Source organism: Amaranthus tricolor, chromosome 4 (genome assembly GCF_026212465.1).
Source record: "Amaranthus tricolor cultivar Red isolate AtriRed21 chromosome 4, ASM2621246v1, whole genome shotgun sequence".
Classification (NCBI taxonomy): Eukaryota; Viridiplantae; Streptophyta; class Magnoliopsida; order Caryophyllales; family Amaranthaceae; genus Amaranthus; species Amaranthus tricolor.
The window spans coordinates 2,001,218-2,020,358 of record NC_080050.1 but is presented as its reverse complement, the minus strand read 5'-3'; the positions used below and the strand labels follow the sequence as shown (position 1 = coordinate 2,020,358).

Below are 19,141 nucleotides of genomic sequence, written 5' to 3'. Positions count from 1 at the left end.
CGATGGCCAACTTTGAGGATTGGCTCGTCATGTCGCGTTGGACCAAGAGCGATTGTGCTTGTGATCATGTCTACTACAAATTTTTTGCTACTTAACCTGTAGGTTGTTCTTAAATGAGAATGTTCCTGTGATTAATTAAGATCTTAATCTCCCTGATTAGTTGTTAATCAGATGATTTTTGTTGATGGAAGTCTTTATTTAATTCCTTGCCAGTTATGTGGTAAGATCTTTGGATGAAGATGCTGATGATTCCTACAAAACACACCAAGGAGTAAGAAAGGCCCAGAATTCTTTTTCGAGGGCCTACTCCGACGCCCAAGTTAATATAGATCAATATATGGATTGCCTAACGGGTCCTTCAAGGTGCACAGTGGCAACCCGGTGGATAACTGCTTAGGGCTTGTTTAGACGTGAGGTCCTTATAGTAATTTATCACAATAAATCTTAATTAAACCAAATGGTTCTGTTGCTCTGAAAATCAATGTGAAATTCTGATATTCAGTTAAGATAGTTTGTATTCAATTACTTTTAATTTTTTTTATACTTTTCCTTCTTTTTCCCAAAAAATCCGTTACCTCATTTATGGCGCTTCGGTGAGTATTTATAGCTGATGATTGTGGAACAAAAATTCCTTCTCCGATCCCTGAAGACATTCTTTGCATGTGTCATTCTCTTCTTTAGACGTGTCAATCCCTTAATTACAATCGAATATTTTATTTGTCTTTTGTGACGTTTCTAATCTCTCCTTTTAACACGTATCTTACTTCATAAAATTGATGTTTTAATGAAGGACATGTGTCCTCACATGCACGTGAGCTTCTCATACACTATCCTTCTAAACTTATATACAGAATCCCCCAATAACCCTGCCAGATATTTATTTCCAGATAACTACTTATTAACACAAAATCCTCCCAGATTATGGCGGGTTTGTTTTCCTTTGACTGTCTTTTTATCATAATAACCTTTAAATTAATATTTTACGCAGACAATTTGCCCCCCCCCCCCCCCGACCTATAAATTCTTCCTTAAGAATTTGTGGGTTTGTCTTCAAAATTGACTTTTAGCAACATGACTTTACTCGTTAAGAATTCTTATAATTCCCAAGTAAATCTTCCCTAATTATTCTTTAACTTTTAGCATTATATATATAGGTTTTTACTGGAATTAACCTTATGGGACACTTGGATAAAACTCATAAAATTATGTCAAAAATTTTCAACTTCTGGCAACTCATGTTTCTGGCAACATATGTTTTCTGGGAACATATGCTTCTGGCAACATGTATAATCCCTTTTTCTGGAAAGTGTTTAAAATTCTTTTTTATCTGCTTTTCTGGGTATTCCCTTTTTGGTGAAACTTGTTGACACACTTTACTTGCCACAGTACCCTTTCATCATTATCTCAACTTGGCTGTACTAACATTAAATGTCCATCCAATCACTATTCCCTACTTCTACTAATTTCAAATTTTGGCAGTTTTATCTCAACGGTTGATCTTTTCACTTCCAATTTTAACGTCCCTTGATTTATTGATCTTTTTACTATTTAATAACAATTTTTTTTTTGATGATTATCAAGCTATATATATTCTGAGACATGCATTTTCACCTCCCTTACGTTTTCTGAATCTTCATTTACTCTCAAACATTCTCTGAATATTTTTCCTCTGCGATTAATTCCTCTCAAACCCTAATTCTCTTTAAACTTTCTTTCTTCTTATTTTCATAATGGTTTCTACTAAAACTACCCTGAACGAAATCAAACATGATTTCGGGAAAGAACTTACCGAGGAGCCAGTTGTCGAGTTCCCATTATACGCACACCCAGATGCTTTACCCCATCAACCTCCCAAAGATTGGGTTATGAAGCCCAAGGATTGGATACATTTACGCTGGATAGATCCTGTTATTCCTCCTACTGTAGAGGGTCTCGAGGGCATTGCTTTTATACCATATGATTTTAATGCCCAAGCTGACACAATGAAAAGATTGACAACTACCTCTCTGGATTCTAATACCTTTAAACTGCTGGTAAAGGGTAGGGCTCAATTTTTCCTGGAAGACTACTGCCATATCCCTAAGGACAAGGGATATTGGTGCAGGATTGGCCAAGAGGGCATGATGGCCCATGAATATATTATTTCTGAGGATAATGAAAAAGACGTCTTCATCCCAGTTTGCATCTATCATTTTGCCTTCGGGCTTCGTTTTCCTCTCCATCCATTCTTCTCTCAAATTCTTTGCCATTTCCAACTTTCTCTTAATCAACTTCTTCCTCAGGCAACGAGGAAGATTTTGTCATTTTATTTGGATCTGTGAGTACATGAAATTGTCCATGACTCTCAGATTATTCAAGAGTCTATTCAAATTGGATGACTTGAAAAATAAACCTTTTATCACTTTCTCTTCTATTAATGGATCTATGGTCATTTACCCTGAATTAAACGACCTTAAAAATTACGAGGACAAAATCATCTGGGTTAGGGTACCCAAGTCCCCTGGCCAGTTATGGAACAACCAGCTTCCCTAGAAGTATTTATCATCTATGAAGTCACCCAGCCAGAGGGTGATGAAGTAACTGAAGCAATTACGAAATCTTTAGTTTTGGTGACTGAGATGATGCCAGTCCTAGAAGAGGTTTCTGTGGATCCTATTCCTACACCTGCCCCCCAGGCAGAAGTTATTATTGTGGATATCCCAGTTACTGATTCTAGGATGGTAGATGTACAAACTAGTCTCCCAGTCATTCAGGCTGAGGAAACTGTTGCTGAAAGTCCCTCTTATGATCTTCAACAAGTCATGAAAAGTGGATCTGGAACTGAAGATATCAACCTCACCTCCCTCAAATCTGGTAGGGGAGGTGAAAACATTATTGGAATGGGTCCTGCTGAAGGTAAACATCCTTTTTTTTCTTTTCTTTTCTTTTTCTTTTCATTTCTTATAATATTATTTTATCTTCATAGGACACCTAATTCCTCGCAAGAGGGCTAGTGAAGTCCCTCACCCAGAAGAGCCTCCTGCCATTAGGCAGAGAGTAGATGAAGGGATCACCTCTCAACAATCTGGGTCATTTGACTTTATGAATAGTGTTGATAGGTTCCTAGAAGGTCTCCATCATGATTTTTATGAGGTAACCATCCATTAACATCTACCTTGATCTTTCTATCTTCTGGCTTTATTTGCTTAACATCAGTTTTCTATGTATAGTTGATTGATTCCAGATTTTCTGAGTTGGGGACTCTGGTGAAGAAAACATATCAATTTGATCTTCAGAACCTTCGCCAGAAGACTCAATCTTAGGAAACTAAGATCAACACTCTTCAAGCTAAGCTGGTGCGAACTAGAGCCAGAAATTTGGAGTTAGTGTCTGAGTTATCTTCTCGGCAAAATGAAGCCAACAACTAGAAGAACAGATGCCAAACTTTGAATGAACAATTTAAATCCCAGGTTGAGCTGATTATTGTTAAGGAAGCCAGAAACTTGGATCTGAGTCTAAAGATAACACAGGCTAATGCAAAAATGAGTGATCTTAACGTCAAATTTATGGAGCTCAAAGACAAATATAACAACCTGCAGACTAATCATATCTCCCAATCTAAATATGTCATGAAGCTTCAATCTACAATTGCTGAAGGTGTTGAGGAATCTGGCCAACTTCAAAAAGATTTGACGAAGGTTCAAGATACTTTAGCTTCTATAGAACAGGCATCTGCTAAAAAGGATGGGGAGATATTACATCTAAGGTCTCAGCTCTCAGATTCCAGGCAGCTGGTTAATGCTCAAAGAACCTGCCTGGATGTTGCTGAAGACGATAAGAATAGGCTGAGGAGGTAGTTAACTGAACTGGAAGCAAGTGTGGCCAAGCTTGAAACTAACAAAAAACATATCAAGGCCCAGGAGAGAAAGAAAGTAACTGAGTTCTTCCAGGCTTAATTTCAATCTCAACTGGCTGCTGATAGGGCGAGGACCGAGAAAGGTTCCATCTGGCACGCAATGAATGCAGTTTTTACTACTTATCCAGACCTAGAATGGTCCAAGATAGCTCCTTTCCTTGACCCTCAAACTCCAGTAGCAGCTTGTATTCCAACCCTAAGGGCCCAACATGTTGCTAAAAAATCTAGCCAGGGAACTAGTAGCTCTGCTCCTTCTGGCTCAAAAGGTCCTCTAGCCAGCAAATCATGATTTTTCTTTATGTATATATAATCTTTTGTATTTATGGAAACCTTAAGAAATCTTGTTGTATAACTGAAATTCTTTATAATCTTGTAACTATTTACTACACTTAAAATTTTTTTACTTTCTTTATGTTGTTACTTCTCCTAAATAGATCTAACCTTTAATTCCTTGAACATGTATCTGACTTAATAAAACTTTGTCTGACTTTGAAGAAGTATCTGAATCATGTAATTCACACTTGAATTTTTCTTCTTGCATGCTTTTCTTGCCAGATAATTTTCAATAAAAACTTGTAAGAAATTAGGATCTTTACTCTAATGTTGTAATTTTTTTCCATTATCCATCTAATCCTGAGTCCTGACCAACTTCTTTCCCCTATCATGTCTTTCAGCTGGCTTCCTGCTGCCCTTCTCAGGGGTTTTCCCTTTATGCTCCATTGTCCCTATTATAGATTTAAAATCTTCGACATCTACATGGGACTGGGCATATTCTCTGACTTCCTTCATTGTCTTCAAATAAGTCTACTGGTTGCTGAACTTCAGAGCCTCACTTTCAGGCCTATCAGAGTTTAGGCCTTGTCTAAAAGCGAAAGTCAAGATGTTTTCTTCAGGGTTCAGCACCTGCAATGTAATACCCCAGATTTAGCTTGAAAAAGGATTGATAGACTATTCATATCAACAAGGTGCATCTTCTTTTCTTGGGAGCTCATTTGCTAAGAACTCCACAGTTAAGCGTGCTTGGTGCAGAGCAATCTTAGGATGGGTGACCTCCTGGGAAGTTTTCCTGGGTGCGCACGAGTGAGGCCAAAGTGCGCTGGAAAGACTTGTGTTGGTTTGTGGGGCTAGTCTACAGTCTCCAAGAGTAGTCATCAGCGGTCCGAGGGGCCGGGGTGTTACAAATGGTATCAGAGCAACCCTACGACCGTGACTGATAGTGTTCAGTGCACCTAGTGGGGGAAAAGATCCTGAAGTTACGGTCCAACGAGGACGTTGTATTCTTAAGTAGGGGTGAGTGTAATACCCCAGATTTAGCTTGGAAAAGGATTGATAGACTATTCATATCAACAAGGTGCATCTTCTTTTCTTGGGAGCCCATTTGCTAAGAACTCCACAGTTAAGCGTGCTTGGTGGAGAGCAATCTTAGGATGGGTGACCTCCTGGGAAGTTTTCCCGGGTGCGCACGAGTGAGGCCAAAGTGCGCTGGAAAGACTTGCGTTGGTTTGTGGGGCTAGTCTACAGTCTCCAAGAGTAGTCACCAGCGGTCCGAGGGGCCGGGGTGTTACATGCAAACTTTCTTTGTCGAACCTGGAGACGTAATTCCTCAGAGATTCATCTTTTCCCTGTCGTATGCTCATCATTTCAATGGATTGCTTAGATCTGGCAGTCCTTGATGAGAAATGACTCTTGAACTTTTCAGCAAGTTCATCAAATGAGGAAATCAAGCCATCTGGGAGGCTCTGAGCCCATTTCTGTGGTGTATCAGTTAAGGTTAGAATGAAATTTTTGCACCAACTAGCATTTGTGTGGCTATCCATGTCCATCTCATTATTGAAGGCTGTTAGCTGGACATTTGGGCACGTCTTCCCCTTATAAGTCAGATGAGCAAGAAACTTTACCCTTTTCGCAGGTGAAGCACCAACTTTTGGAATGAATGGTGTCTTCCCAGAAAACCTTATTTTCTGGTTCTCTGGGATCTTGAGGCGTAAACCTAAATAAGAGGATTTCCCCTTCAAAGAATGAATATTTGGCTGTATGCTCTCAACAATCTGTAATGATTCTCCTTCACTTTCACGAATTTTTAAAGGTGATAATGAAGGAGCTTTTCCAAGCCTGCTCATGGCAGACAATCTTTTCGTCGTCACTGACTCCCTCGTTACAAGCTGGGAATCAGTTTGTGGATAGACAGTTTTAGTCCATCCCTTTTTGATATGTGTCCCTAATTGGGACGATGTTCCAGGGTTCGACGGGGTCCTGTACCAGGCGTATCTTCTGCCCAACATAGACTCACCTTCGTCTTCCCTGTGAATATTTCTACTCCTGTCAGAACCTAATTAGCATGATTCTCCCTGAATGTGAGGAGGTAAATAAGATTCATCCTCCTCTTCCAAATACTGTTCATTGGATCTACTCCCTTTGATTAGGGTTAGCATCTCATGTCGTTCCCATTCTGACAGCATTTGCAACTGCTGCTGCTAGCTGGGCTACTGCATCCCCAGTGAGAGTAAACTGAGGTTGAAAATCCCCACCTTGCTGCTTTATTGGTGAATCCTTTTGTGCCTGGGACATTGACACGCTCGGTTGTTCTCTATTGGAGCTCAATGATCGTCTCATAGATCTTTTTTCATCAACGATTCTTTGAGCAACATTCATGAACCTCCTCCTTTGGGATCTACTTCTTCTGGACTGATTAGAATTTTGACTTTGGTTTTCTGAGTTGCTTGTCATCTTCACCTTTCTAGAAAATTCTTACGATAACTTTTAACAAAGAAAGAAAAGCGGGCCCTCCTTCTAGCGCAAAATTGTTCTTGTCTGATTTTAAAGAACGATTAATTAAGATCTTAATCTCCTGATTAGTTGTTAATCAGATGATTTTTGCTGATGGAAGTCTTTATTTAATTCCTTGCCAGTTATGCGGTAAGATCTTTGGTTGAAGATGCTGATGATTTCTACAAAACACACCAAAGGGGTTAGAAAGGCCCGAAATTCTTTTCCGGGGGCCTACTCTGACGCCCAAGTTAATATAGATCAATATATGGATTGCCTAACAGATCCTTCAAGGTGCACAGTGGAAACCCGGGGATAACTACGTAGGCTTGTTTAGACGTAAGGTGTTTTATAATAATTTATCACAATAAATGTTAATTAAACCAAATAGTTCTGTTGCTCTGAAAATCAATTTGAAATTCTGATATTCAGTTTAGATCATTTGTATTCAATTACTTTAAATTTTTTTTTATACTTTTCCTTCTTTTTCCTGAAAAATCCGTTACCTCATTTATGGCGCTTCGGTGAGTATTTATAGCTGATGATTGTATTTATAGCTGATGATTGTGGAACAAACATTCCTTCTCCGATCCCTATAGACATTCTTTGCATGTGCCATTTTCCTCTTTAGACGTGTCAATCCCTTAATTACAATCGAATATTTTATTTGTCTTTTATGACGTTTCTAATCTCTCCTTTTAACACCGTATCTTGCTTCATAAAATTGATGTTTTAATGAAGGACATACGTCCTCATACACTAACCTTCTAAACTTGTACACAGAATCCCCCAATAACCCTGCCAGAAATTTGTTTCCAGATAACTACTTATTAACACGAAATCCTCCCAAATTATGGTGGATTTGTTTTTCTTTGACTGTTTTTTTTTATCATAATAACCTTTAGATTAATATTTTACGCACACAAAGAGTTTCTTTTGTCTTGAGATGGACTAGTTACAATATAATTATGTAACAATAAACTTATGAGACACTCTAAACCATAGTAAAATATAAGACTATAATATTGGAGTTTATTTATAAAGGAAAAAATTATACATTTTGAAATAATAATTTTAATTATAATAATTAATTTAATAATTTAAAGTTAGATTTAGAGGTTTTATTGATAAGGAAAACCTAGAATATAAACTTGTTTGAGAAACAGCAATGAAAGAGACAAAAAAATCCCAAGTCAAAGTTAAACCCATACAGGCCAATTGGGTACAACAAGACAAATGTCAAACTTCAAAGCATGTGAATATACATGCCTTGTGGTAATAATCCAAGATTTCACCGTCAAAATTAGATAGCCGACAATTTATAGAAATCCTTCCAAGAAGTTGGCAAGTGTAGTTCCTTGTTCCACTAAATCATCTTAATCTTATGTTTGGATAAGAAAAAAAAATATTAATTACTCCCCACTATTCTAATAAACCTTGTTGTATGATTATTTGTCCCATATCAATAAATTAATAATTGTATGTTGATAATTGTATGTATATTTTATAAGTTATTAGAGTTATTCCTTTTCTTGTTATATGATTTTCAAATATTTAACTAGAATACGTTTAATTTACAAATTAGTTTGTTATTTACCAGAATGATGGCCCACACAGTCCCAATGGACTATTATCAACAATACTATCATTCACAATCTTAAGAATAGGCGAATACAAAATAGCAGTGCAAGATTAATCGAACAATCATCTTTATATATGTTAAAAACCAACTCGATTGTCATTAATTAAATTATATATTGCATAATTCAATATTAATAAAACATTTAATTAAATAACTCAGACTATAACCTAAACAAGCCTGAACCTATATTTTCCGGCCTTAAAGCCATTACTCATGCCTTGCTCATGCCTTTTATGACAAAGATTCAGTCCATTCACAAAAAAGCACAATTAGTGGTTTTTGTATATATATTCGAAAAAGACTTGGTAGAATTCTTTGAGCATATTGCCGTTGGAGCAACCGCCGTGACGATTGCAAAACCAACCGCATTAACCACAAAAAATGTTCAATAACTGCAACTGCAACGGCTATCAAAACCGTGTTTTTATTTTCTTTGCAAGCATTCGGCTTCCTTGATCACCTCAAAGCTCGGAAAAGCAAGATTTATGTCCCTAAAATCACATGAAAATTATTTTCATATAAGAGTTAAAGTGGACTATATGATTTGCAAGTGCAACTAATTAACAAGATGAAATATTTTGGACCGTAGAATTACTTACATTAGATAAGGAAGGGTCATGTTCTTTAAAAGTTTGGGATTGTTACCCACATATTCTTCCCATTCCTCCATGTCGATTTTACCATCTCCTTTTAAATCGGTTTCCTTGAATGTCTGTCAAGTGTTAACACACAAAACAACTAATTAATACCTTTAAAATGCAAAGAATCAAGTAAATCCAAGAATTTTTACGGGCGTTTGGTTATTGATTGATACCAAACAATGGAAAATAACTACATAGTCTACATGTATCCCACATCAATGAGTTATGAAGAGATTAATTAATATATAATCTTGGTGAACTACTCTTTGTTTAATTTGTATGCAGTCTATAAAGTAAGAAGTAGAAAAAATTCAAAAATGTTTAAAATTTTATGTAGTATATGTATACTGAACCAAGTTGGCAACTATTTTTCAATACAGCTAGTCTCTTAAGAGACTTATCTCAAGTCCAACCAATTAAAAATTACTACCTACTTACCGTAATCTTAATGCCTACTTACATCGTCCATAATGCTTACTTATCGTATTTTTAATGCCTACTTTCAATATTTTAAATGTCTACTTACACCATTCTTAGTGCCTAGTTATAATATTTTCAAAAATATATAGTGGGCCGACCCAATTAGAGATAATCTCCCACAAGAATTTATGCTTTCTATATTACTTTTTACAATATATTTATAATTTTTTGATTAAATAAACTATGACATTCCCCAAGTAGGGTCTGCCCTAGATTCTCCCTAGTAACAATGAAACTGAGTTTTATTATTGATTTGTGATTAAATGTGTTATGTTACTTTCATTTTAAAAACACAAATTCTTGTAAGAGACGGTCTTTTTGAGAAACCACCTCTAATTGGGTCGGCTCATTATATATATTTTTAAAATATTGTAAGTAGGCATTAAGAATGATGTAAAAAGACATTTAAGGTATTAAAAGTAGGCATTAAAGATATGGTAAATAAGCATTAAGGATGATGTAGGTAAGCATTAAGAATACGTAAATGAGCATTAATTTTTTAATGGGTTGGATTTGAGATACATCTCTCAAAGAGATGGTCTCTCAAAAGACGGTCTCCCAAAAACTAGCTGTTTTTAAAAAATGTGCAATGTTACTCCTTGGTAATAAACAATTCATCTTTTTAACATTTTTTTCTCACAAATCACAACTTTTAACCATAGTCTAAAACCATTTTCTAGAGTGGCAATAGATGGAGATAGATTTTGAAAAGGGAAAACGTGATTAGAATTGGACAATCATAATCATAAACTTTTTCAAATAATTTTACTACCTAATAAATTAAATTTAATTTTTATTATCATCTTCATTATTTAATATCATAAATCAGAGAGACTATTATATCCATACCTTGTCTACAATGGCCTCAACTACATCATTTGAGAGGTAAAGTTCAGATTCTTGAAGAAGGGCTAATACCATTTCCTTTAACTGCATAAAGGATTGTCTTGAATTAGTATTTTTGTGATGCACTATTGATGTATATATACTACGAAGAAAAGGATTACTACAGTAGAGAAAAACCCTTAATAAAATTTACGATTTGTCTGGTAGACGGTGATTAAAAAAAACAAGTAGTCATGGGTTTGCGATTTCGACTGATGCGGGCTTCAACTCGTAAATATTTAGACATGAGTTCGATACTAAGCATACTATACTTTATCGGTCCCCTAGCTTGAAGGTTGCGGGTTTAAAACTTATTGTTTCCAACCGAAAACGGATTTTATATCGTATTGTTAAATTTGGATGAATTAATTGTCAATGTCTATATATAAGCCAAGAGATACCAAAACCATATGACAAAAAAAAGAATGACTTCAATAATTTATAAAGTGTGTATATAATCTTTGTAATTCATCAATGTGAGACAAACCATTAGCTTATAAAATGAGCGCAATATTATATATTTAATACATTAATGTAGGACAAACCATTTTGTACGTATCAAAAACACAATGGTTTTTAAATGTTAAACACTTACTTCTTCGCGTTCAATATAGCCAGTTCCCCTTAGATCATACAACCGAAATGCATCTGTCACAAAAGTTTACATTAGTATTGAGAAGCAACTAGCAGCAGTTTGGAAACCGACTCAACCAAAAAGTTAAGTTGATGGTTGAAGTCTTAGATTATGTTATATATTCTATTAGTTTACAATTACTTACATTTTATCTTATCGGTTTTTGGAGTTTTTGGGTGGAAGACACTCAATGATCGAACAAATTCTGAAAACTCAATGTTGCCATTGTGATTGATGTCGAAGAGATCAAACATCTACAAGAATAGACTAAATCAGGAAATCGAGTATACACAATACACGTTCATTAAATCATTAAATTCAACATGGAAATTCACATACTCTGTCAAGAAATAGGCTTTTCATTGTAATACTTTTGAATAAGGCAAGCTGAAGTTCCTCCTGATAATCAACATTCAAATGAAATTCACATTAACATAAAGTATTCTTATATTCTTGTGCTACACTTGTAAAAGACCGTCTCCCGGTGAGACGACTATTTAATCCATACATGAGACAGTCTCATGGTGAGATCCTCTCATGCAAGAATTTTGTGTATATTTTGCAATTTGATGTGGAACAAACCTTGTGAATAAAACCATCTTTCACAACTGAATTGCTAAGTTTATTGAATAAGTCTAAAAGAAGCTTCACTTCATCCTCAGAAACTGCAACAAGAAAAATGGATTACCCACCACACACCTGATTAAGTAAATTAACATATTTTGACGTTTTAACCATCAACTTAAGTTTTTTTTTAAGTTCCGTCACTTAATATGGTATTTAAAAACGACGCAACAGTCTAATATATAATTAAGGTTACACCTACCCTTATTCCAAGTTGAATAATTACCATCATGGTTGCATCTACACTTATACTGCCTTCTATTCAGCCTAAGCGTCTCATTTGACTGGACACATTTATCAATGTACTATTTTTATTATTAATATCTTTAATTTTGTATAAATAAAAATTATAAACAATTAAAAATAATAATTTTTGCATTAAAACGAATCAAATAATATCTGCATAACTATATTATACCTTATAAATTAAGAATTAATAAAAAGTCAAAAATGAAAACAGAACGGAATATGACAGTGTAGTGACTCACAAGCAGTATCAGCAGCAAGAACAGATAACTTTTCAGAAGCAGGTAATGTCATTATTGCAGCTTTGGAGTTCCTACAACCCATTTGTAATAGTGAACAATCAATAATAATGTCCGAGCCTTAATCCAAATGCAATAACGTTAGCTACATGAACCAAAACAAATTAACGGGTGAGATCTTATTTAAAATCCTTCAAATGCGAAATGAAATGCTTTTTTTTTTTTGTTGTTTCTGATGTACATGAAGTTGAATGTGAATTCAACATTCAGATGAAATATGTGAAGTAAAAGTAAGAACTGCCCACTAAAGTTTTAATCTACAAGAGCAAATGATCATACAAAGGTTAAAGAAAAGAAAAAGGAGTAAGGAAAGGAGATTTAATGATCATGTGAAGGGTATTGAAAGAGCCTGAAAGGCTGAAATGGTGCCTGTGACCACCCAAAAAGAAGATGATTATGATGGAAAAAGACCAACCCACAAAGTAAAAAAGAGTTGTTAGCAGCTGTGAAAATTGACTTTTTTTAGTTATGCCAGCCCAGGAAACTGCTCTTTAACAGCCACTATCCTGAAACACCGGCTTTCAAAGGACCAGGCCCTGCCCATTAACATTTTATAATTTTTTTTAAAAAAGAAAAATTTAAAACAAACCTGCGCGCTATAAGCCTATAACCAAGAAAAAGTGTAATTTATGAAAAAATAGATATGTGCAGAAGGATTGTATGAAAAGATAATTTAAATGTATAGATGTGTATTAAAAACTAAAGAGTATAGGATCAAAATTAAAAATATAGAAAAAAGTACAACGGAAAAAAAGAAAAGTTCATATAACAAAAAAAAGGAAAAAAATAATTCAAAATACTCCCTCAACAACAACAATGTCAAAGCATAATTACAAAAGATTGAAATCACCTGCCAATATATTATTATCAATGGTCGTCCATGTGAATTCTTGTTCTCCATTCATCATAAGATGAAAGTATGAAACAATGTTCTTTAGTCTTTACATGATGTTTGGCTGTTTTCTATCAAACATCAATCGAGAACATCTTTATTATTACAAAAAATAAGACGGAAATTATAGGTGAAAGCTAGTTGATGGCATTGAAGTAATTGAATGTTGTTTACCGTGAAGCAATGAGGTATATAATATGGTGAGAAAATAGCGTAAAAGGCTCCAAATTTATAACATAATTGTTGTTCAAATTACAAGAGAATCCAAACTTAATAGCAACATACATATTTTTACATAACTACAAGCAAAAACCATAAAACTTTTACAAAAGCTCAAGGAAGCACCTAAGCTTCCTAAGATCTTGCTCATAACAAAAGATTGTTTATGGCACATCACTATGAAAGTAGTAAGTTTTCATGACAATTATACAACAAAGCTCTTCTAGCAACCCCAAAAATTGGAATGGAGGAAGAAGAATTCGATCCGAAACGGCAAAAACTATTTAAAAGGGAATTAAACAACCTTGACAACAATAACATGCCACTACAATTCCCAGAAGAGCTCCAGCAAAGACCTGTGATGGAGTATGACCAAGAAGTTCCTTAAGCTTCCTTTCACTGATGGGATGCCCTTGAAATAAATCCTCTATGATCTTATTCAGAACCTAGTCAAACAAAGCCCACAAAGAGCCGAAATGTTACGACAATAAAAAATGTTTGGTAAATGATTTTTAAGAAGGCTAAAAAACTGACTTTTAGGCCAAAATCAGAACGCTACAATGAAATGCTTTTTCATTGGTTTTTGACTTTTTAACCTACTTTTTCTCTTATAAAAAGCCAAGGATCAAGAACTAAATTTTAGTAAGCATGTTCATAACAGTTGGCTAAACAACGGGCAAATCAATTGATATTTTCAGCTGGCCATTTGACATATAGACCCTTATTAGTTTTGAAATATATAAATAGGCCATCAATTTTGAAGGCAAGAAACATGTCAAAATGCGGTTAAAATTGCAATTCAAGTAAATCCAAATTCATCCCTTTCCTTTCCGTTCCTTTCCTTTCCTTCCAAACTAAGCGTAATACAATAGATTATCGGCTTTGTGACCTTGGAGTCAGGTCGTGGTCTATGCTTGAGAAGGACAAGGTCGATTTGTTAGCTGATAAATCAATTAGTGTATATAGAGGCTTTTAAGGCATGTAAATATTTTATTTACATGTGAGTTAGCCTCACTTGTACATATAAGTACATATAAGTACATATAAGAACTCCAAAACTACCAATACGGTATATTGGGGGAGGGGGGGACGAGAAAATGTACTCAATCAGCAATAGGCACGGCCAATTCCTAGTACTAATCAACAAATTATGAAATTCAGAGGATAAACATGCTTTTAACAACGAGCAAAGGGAAGTATGGTCAGTTTTGGGCTATTCTTGGCAAACTTGAGCGAATCACGAATTAAAAAAGCGAATTAGCTAGCAAATTGTGTTACACTGTGCTCAACAATGTAATCGTACTATGTATGGAAATCTTGGCACATTTTAACGTTACAGATCAGCAACCAACTAATGGGATATTTGGAGGCAGAACCATAGTGTAAAAATGCGGTAATGGTCACAATCACGGTAACGAAATGGTGATGCAGTAACGTGAGTGATACAGTTATCGTAACGTTTAAATATCGGTTGAAAACATAAAGATACCCCTTGATATGACCCTAAACGTGATTTATATACACCATTACAGTGCGAGAAATATCGGTTTGTTTATTTTGAAAACCTTTACAACGCGGCCGATGCGATGCGGCCTTATTTTTACACTATGGGCGGAACCATTAACATGCTAGATTCACCAAAATATGAAATGATGAGAACAAAAATAAGTTGACAGCAAACTACTTAATAAAATACTGGAGCAACAAAGAGAGCTTTGGGAACAAAATAATTGTTCCATTAACGAAGATCTATGCCTCGATTTTGTGTATCAGAATATGGAAAGTTTTCAATTAGGGACTACAATGCTATTCCATTCTAAACTCAGAAAAGTGGTCTTAGTCCTCTAAACACAGGAAATTGTTCGACCCTTATCCAATGTATCCATAATCAACCATGCATAAAAAATCCAAGCACATACTATCTCATAGACTGATACTGAAGGCAGCCAGATTAGTCACATTGAGTCACCAAGCCACAGCTCGAAAAAATATTGCTCTATAATGCAAGAACGGATAGGTACCTAGCAAATTCCGAAGTCCATACCAACAAAGGTGAGTCCCACGTACAATTGTTTGAGTAGTGTGAAAATAAGGCCGCATCGCATCGCGTTCGCCGCGTTGAAAAGGTTTTTAAAAACAACGAACCGATATTTCTCGCATTATAATTTATAAAGGTGTAAAAAAAACGCGTTTTGGGCCGTATCAAGGAATATCTTTTGGTTTCGCCCGATATTTAGGCGTTCCGATAAACGCATCACCGTTTGATTACCATAATCGTGACCGTTACCGCATTTTTACTTTATTATTTCTTTCTATTTAGAGGATTATTTCAGTTCATAATCCAACACCAAATCAACACCACACCTGGTCCCTAAATCTCTAATCTCAAGGAAATCTTTATCAATTATAACCTACCTAAATGCACCTACAACATTTTGTTACCCCAATGTCATTAACTGGCTCCCATCTAGGTTGGTTTTAGGGATTGAATGTACGCAACCTCACCGTAATCAGTGGTAACATAGAGGTTAATTTCGATTGACCCTTGGCTACCTAAATACACCTAACCAGGTAATAAAACGATTTTTCTTATTTCTTAAAGTAGCAAGTTTAAACACTGCAAAAAAAAGATTGGCAAAATGGACTCACAAAAAGACCAGTAGCTCAGTTTCACAACAAATCAAGTTAAGTCACACCAATGTCATAATCCTAAACAACAACACTATAACTAGGAACACAATAAATGCAATTAGGATCCCAACATTGACAAGGTCAAAGGAGGTCTCAAAATATGCACCAGCATCACAGTTATGTAAAGGTTTTTTATCCTGCTGCGATCGAAATATAGGCTGAAACACGAAACTATCACAATGACTACCATTACCAGGATCTAAACCATATTTTTGCACTATCATTTAGAGATAAGCTTAGCTTAGAACAGTACTAAGTAGGCTGAAACCAAATTATAAACCATATTGTAAAGTCTTTTTATCCTGCTGCGCTCGAAATATAGGCTGAAACACGAAACTATCACAATGACTACCATTACCGGAGAGCATTCCTTAGACACAATTCAATCCCAGTTCATCCCCACTTGACTTTACAAACCGAATAGTTGACATTTAGAGATAAGCTTAGCTTAGAACAGTACTAAGCAATAAGCTTTTTGAGAAAGAACACAAAATTAGTATATAAAGGGAGTACTATAACCAGACATTTTGTAATTGGAATTAAATTGTTACAATGGAAATAACTCTTGATTCTAATTTTCATGCAATGTATCATATCATTCCCATGATAAACTATCACCCTCAACATGTGTCATGATTCATGTCATATCTTTTCATTACAGCTTAGAACCTACTTTCCAAATCACAGGGTAAAAATAAGGCCGCATTGCATCGCATTGACCGCGTTGTAAAAACTTTTAAAACAAACAAACCGATATTTAACACACGTGCCAAAATAATTGAGTTTTGGGTTGAGACGTTGAGTTTTGGGCCGTATCAAGGGATATCTTATTATTCGATCGATACTTAGGCAACAGCATAACTTTCGTTACCGCATCTCCTCATTTTTACACAATGTTCCAAATGGTGATGGATGGGAATAGATTAATGTATAGAAAAAGAATTATTGGATCATAAACCTAGCTAGATGATATTGAATTTTCATTTTCATTTCCATTATACGGTCTCACCGTGAAATGCTTTCCATACATGGGCTGAATAGTCCCATTAATACAATCATTAGCATATAAACTCTTTGTTTTAAGCTCGTCAAACTAAAACACAATCTCTCACAAGAGTAGCTCGTAATTTAATAGCAAGAAAAAATGAGCCATAAATGAAAAAGAAGAAGAAAGTATACCTGAGCTTGCATACCAGCATGTCTCCTAACCCCAATAGCATCATACATAACAATAAGGCTAAAACCCAAACAAACTGGGAATAAAGCATCAGCAACACCATGACAAAGTGCAACAGAAGTTGTCAAAGCAGTGCACAAAGCAGAGTGAGATGAAGGCATACCACCAGAAGAACAAAAAATCCTTAAATCCCATCTCCTTTCTACGAAGAAATTCAACATAACTTTCATTGATTGAGCCAAAAACCATGCCAAAAACCCACTAACAAATGTTGGATTTGTTGCTAAAGTTGCCACAAATGGACTAAATCGATCTCTAGCAGTAGATTGAACAGTTAACAATGCCATCCCAAGTCCTCCATTATGCAAAAATTGAGTCTTTTTGTTATGCAAATGAACAATTTCATCTACTCCTGGGTCTTTCAAATAAGAAACACATCTAAAGTTTGCTGCTTTTCTGGTGAAATTCCTTAAACTTTGCAGAATTGGACCCACTAAGGAAAAGGGGTTTAAGGGTATTGAAAGATTGAACCTTTCAAAACTATTATAAGGATCATTGATGGGAAGTTTACATGATGTACAAATTACATGGTTTTTGGGCTTTTTTGTCCTGAAAACTGATAAAGAAATGAAGGAAATTGCTCTCTGATATGGGTTGTGGTTAGGATAGAACAGCTTTTGATTAAATGAAGATGATGAAGAAGGTTTAATTACAGAAAAATTCATCAAAACTTCAAAAGAATTCAACTTTTTTGGTGGGGTTTTAGTGAGTTTCTATGTTCATCGAGAAGAAACCTGAGAAGTGAGGAAGTATGAAAATGAGAGGTTTTGAGAGGGAGGAAAATACAAGTATGTATGAGGAGCAAAGTAGAGCCAATTGGCACTTACTAGCATGGAATTTGGACCATGGAAATAGAAATGGGGGCAATTGTTTATGTTTTTATCTGCCAATGGAATGGGATTTTGCACATTGGGGTTTTGAGAATATGCTTCTCCAAAACTTTAGTTTAGAATTGAAGTGTTGCACGTTTCTTAGGCGTGTTCACCGTATATTTTTAAGTTTTCAATCACTTTCTATGATTCTCGGATTTCTCGGTTAATTTCTCAAGATTTTTTGAGTAATTGAGCCCCTTAATTGGCCTTGTATGTTGTGTGACTATAAGACACATGTTAAAAATTTTTCTGTGTAGTTAATAACTTCATACAGTTTAATTTATGACAACCAATCAAATAACGGAGTTTTAGGAATTAATTATTTCTTTAATTTTTTACGCAAGAGTTTATTCAAGCACCTTTATCCTTGCGCTATAATCTTGCAAATTTAGTGTGCTTGCTTTGTATCTCTTTATAGTGGTATGAATCATATTGACCCGTATATTTCAGGAGACCTAACTATTAATCTCAATGAGTGTCATGCCTAGTCAAGGTTAAAATTATATATTAGCAAGATTATATTCATTTGAAGTAATTTATTGTTTGGTGTATAGTATATATTATTGTTATTGCTTGTATTCATCATACATTTACCAACATTTGATATTAATGTTTTGGAAGAATTTTTTACTTTTTACTAAAAATAAGTGTCTAGATACTTTGTGATTTTGTAAAATATTACGTTAATTACCATATTAAATGCAGTACTTCAAGTAACAATTTAGACAACTAACCACTAAAATTACCAGCTCTTCACTGAAAATTACTCATACAGCTACAGATACACTCACAATTGTATTTTTCAAATATACCTATTAAGTTTGGACTCATACACCTATTAAGTTTGGACTCATACGAACATTAATATGGAGTATTGCCATGATGTGCAACTCGTATATCACAGTGATAGTTTTCTTCTTGACAATTAAAATTGATCCAACTTGACTCAAATCAAAGTAGTATATGATATGACTTCATTCGAGAAAATTATGATTCATACCTAATCCAAACATTATCCGATATTCAATTTAACCAAATGTTTATATGAATTGAATAACATCTAAAGTGGCCTAACATTCAATCTAATTATGAGAATACATACCGAAGCGATTGTAAAC

At 35.0% G+C, this 19,141-nt stretch overlaps 2 protein-coding genes across 3 annotated transcripts; both read right to left on the bottom strand.

Annotated features, from left to right (window-relative positions):
• Positions 1-8,356: 8,356 nt before the first annotated feature.
• Positions 8,357-12,643, bottom strand: LOC130809623 (calcineurin B-like protein 4). Of its 2 annotated transcripts, XM_057675358.1 has the most exons (9): positions 12,392-12,643; positions 12,056-12,126; positions 11,526-11,608; positions 11,283-11,342; positions 11,089-11,197; positions 10,905-10,957; positions 10,274-10,354; positions 8,903-9,015; positions 8,357-8,794 (listed from the first exon to the last, which is right to left on the bottom strand). In XM_057675358.1, exons 2-9 carry the CDS (start codon positions 12,105-12,107, stop codon positions 8,728-8,730), a joined length of 618 nt encoding a protein of 205 aa, XP_057531341.1. In that variant the 5' UTR covers positions 12,108-12,126; positions 12,392-12,643; the 3' UTR covers positions 8,357-8,727. The 2 variants fall into 2 exon arrangements, with proteins under 2 accessions (XP_057531341.1, XP_057531340.1); XM_057675357.1 differs by having other exon boundaries at positions 12,056-12,643.
• A 570-nt stretch (positions 12,644-13,213) lies between these two features.
• On the bottom strand, positions 13,214-18,091 carry LOC130809622 (uncharacterized). Its single transcript, XM_057675356.1, has 2 exons — positions 17,094-18,091; positions 13,214-13,669 (listed from the first exon to the last, which is right to left on the bottom strand). Exons 1-2 carry the CDS (start codon positions 17,814-17,816, stop codon positions 13,508-13,510), a joined length of 885 nt encoding a protein of 294 aa, XP_057531339.1. The 5' UTR covers positions 17,817-18,091; the 3' UTR covers positions 13,214-13,507.
• Between the last annotated feature and the right edge of the window lie 1,050 nt (positions 18,092-19,141).

Bases quoted from the DNA above. Each gene is read 5' to 3' on its own strand.
- LOC130809623 (XM_057675357.1), bottom strand. From the start codon at position 12,137: ATGGGTTGTAGGAACTCCAAAGCTGCAATAATGACATTACCTGCTTCT. The intron at 11,198-11,282 runs GTATGTGAATTT...CTATTCTTGTAG, and splicing joins AAAGCCTATTTCTTGACAGA to ATGTTTGATCTCTTCGACAT. The intron at 10,355-10,904 runs GTAAGTGTTTAA...TCCTTTATGCAG, and splicing joins GCTATATTGAACGCGAAGAA to TTAAAGGAAATGGTATTAGC.
- LOC130809622 (XM_057675356.1), bottom strand. From the start codon at position 17,816: ATGAATTTTTCTGTAATTAAACCTTCTTCATCATCTTCATTTAATCAA. The intron at 13,670-17,093 runs GTATACTTTCTT...TTGTTTGACTAG, and splicing joins ATGCTGGTATGCAAGCTCAG to GTTCTGAATAAGATCATAGA.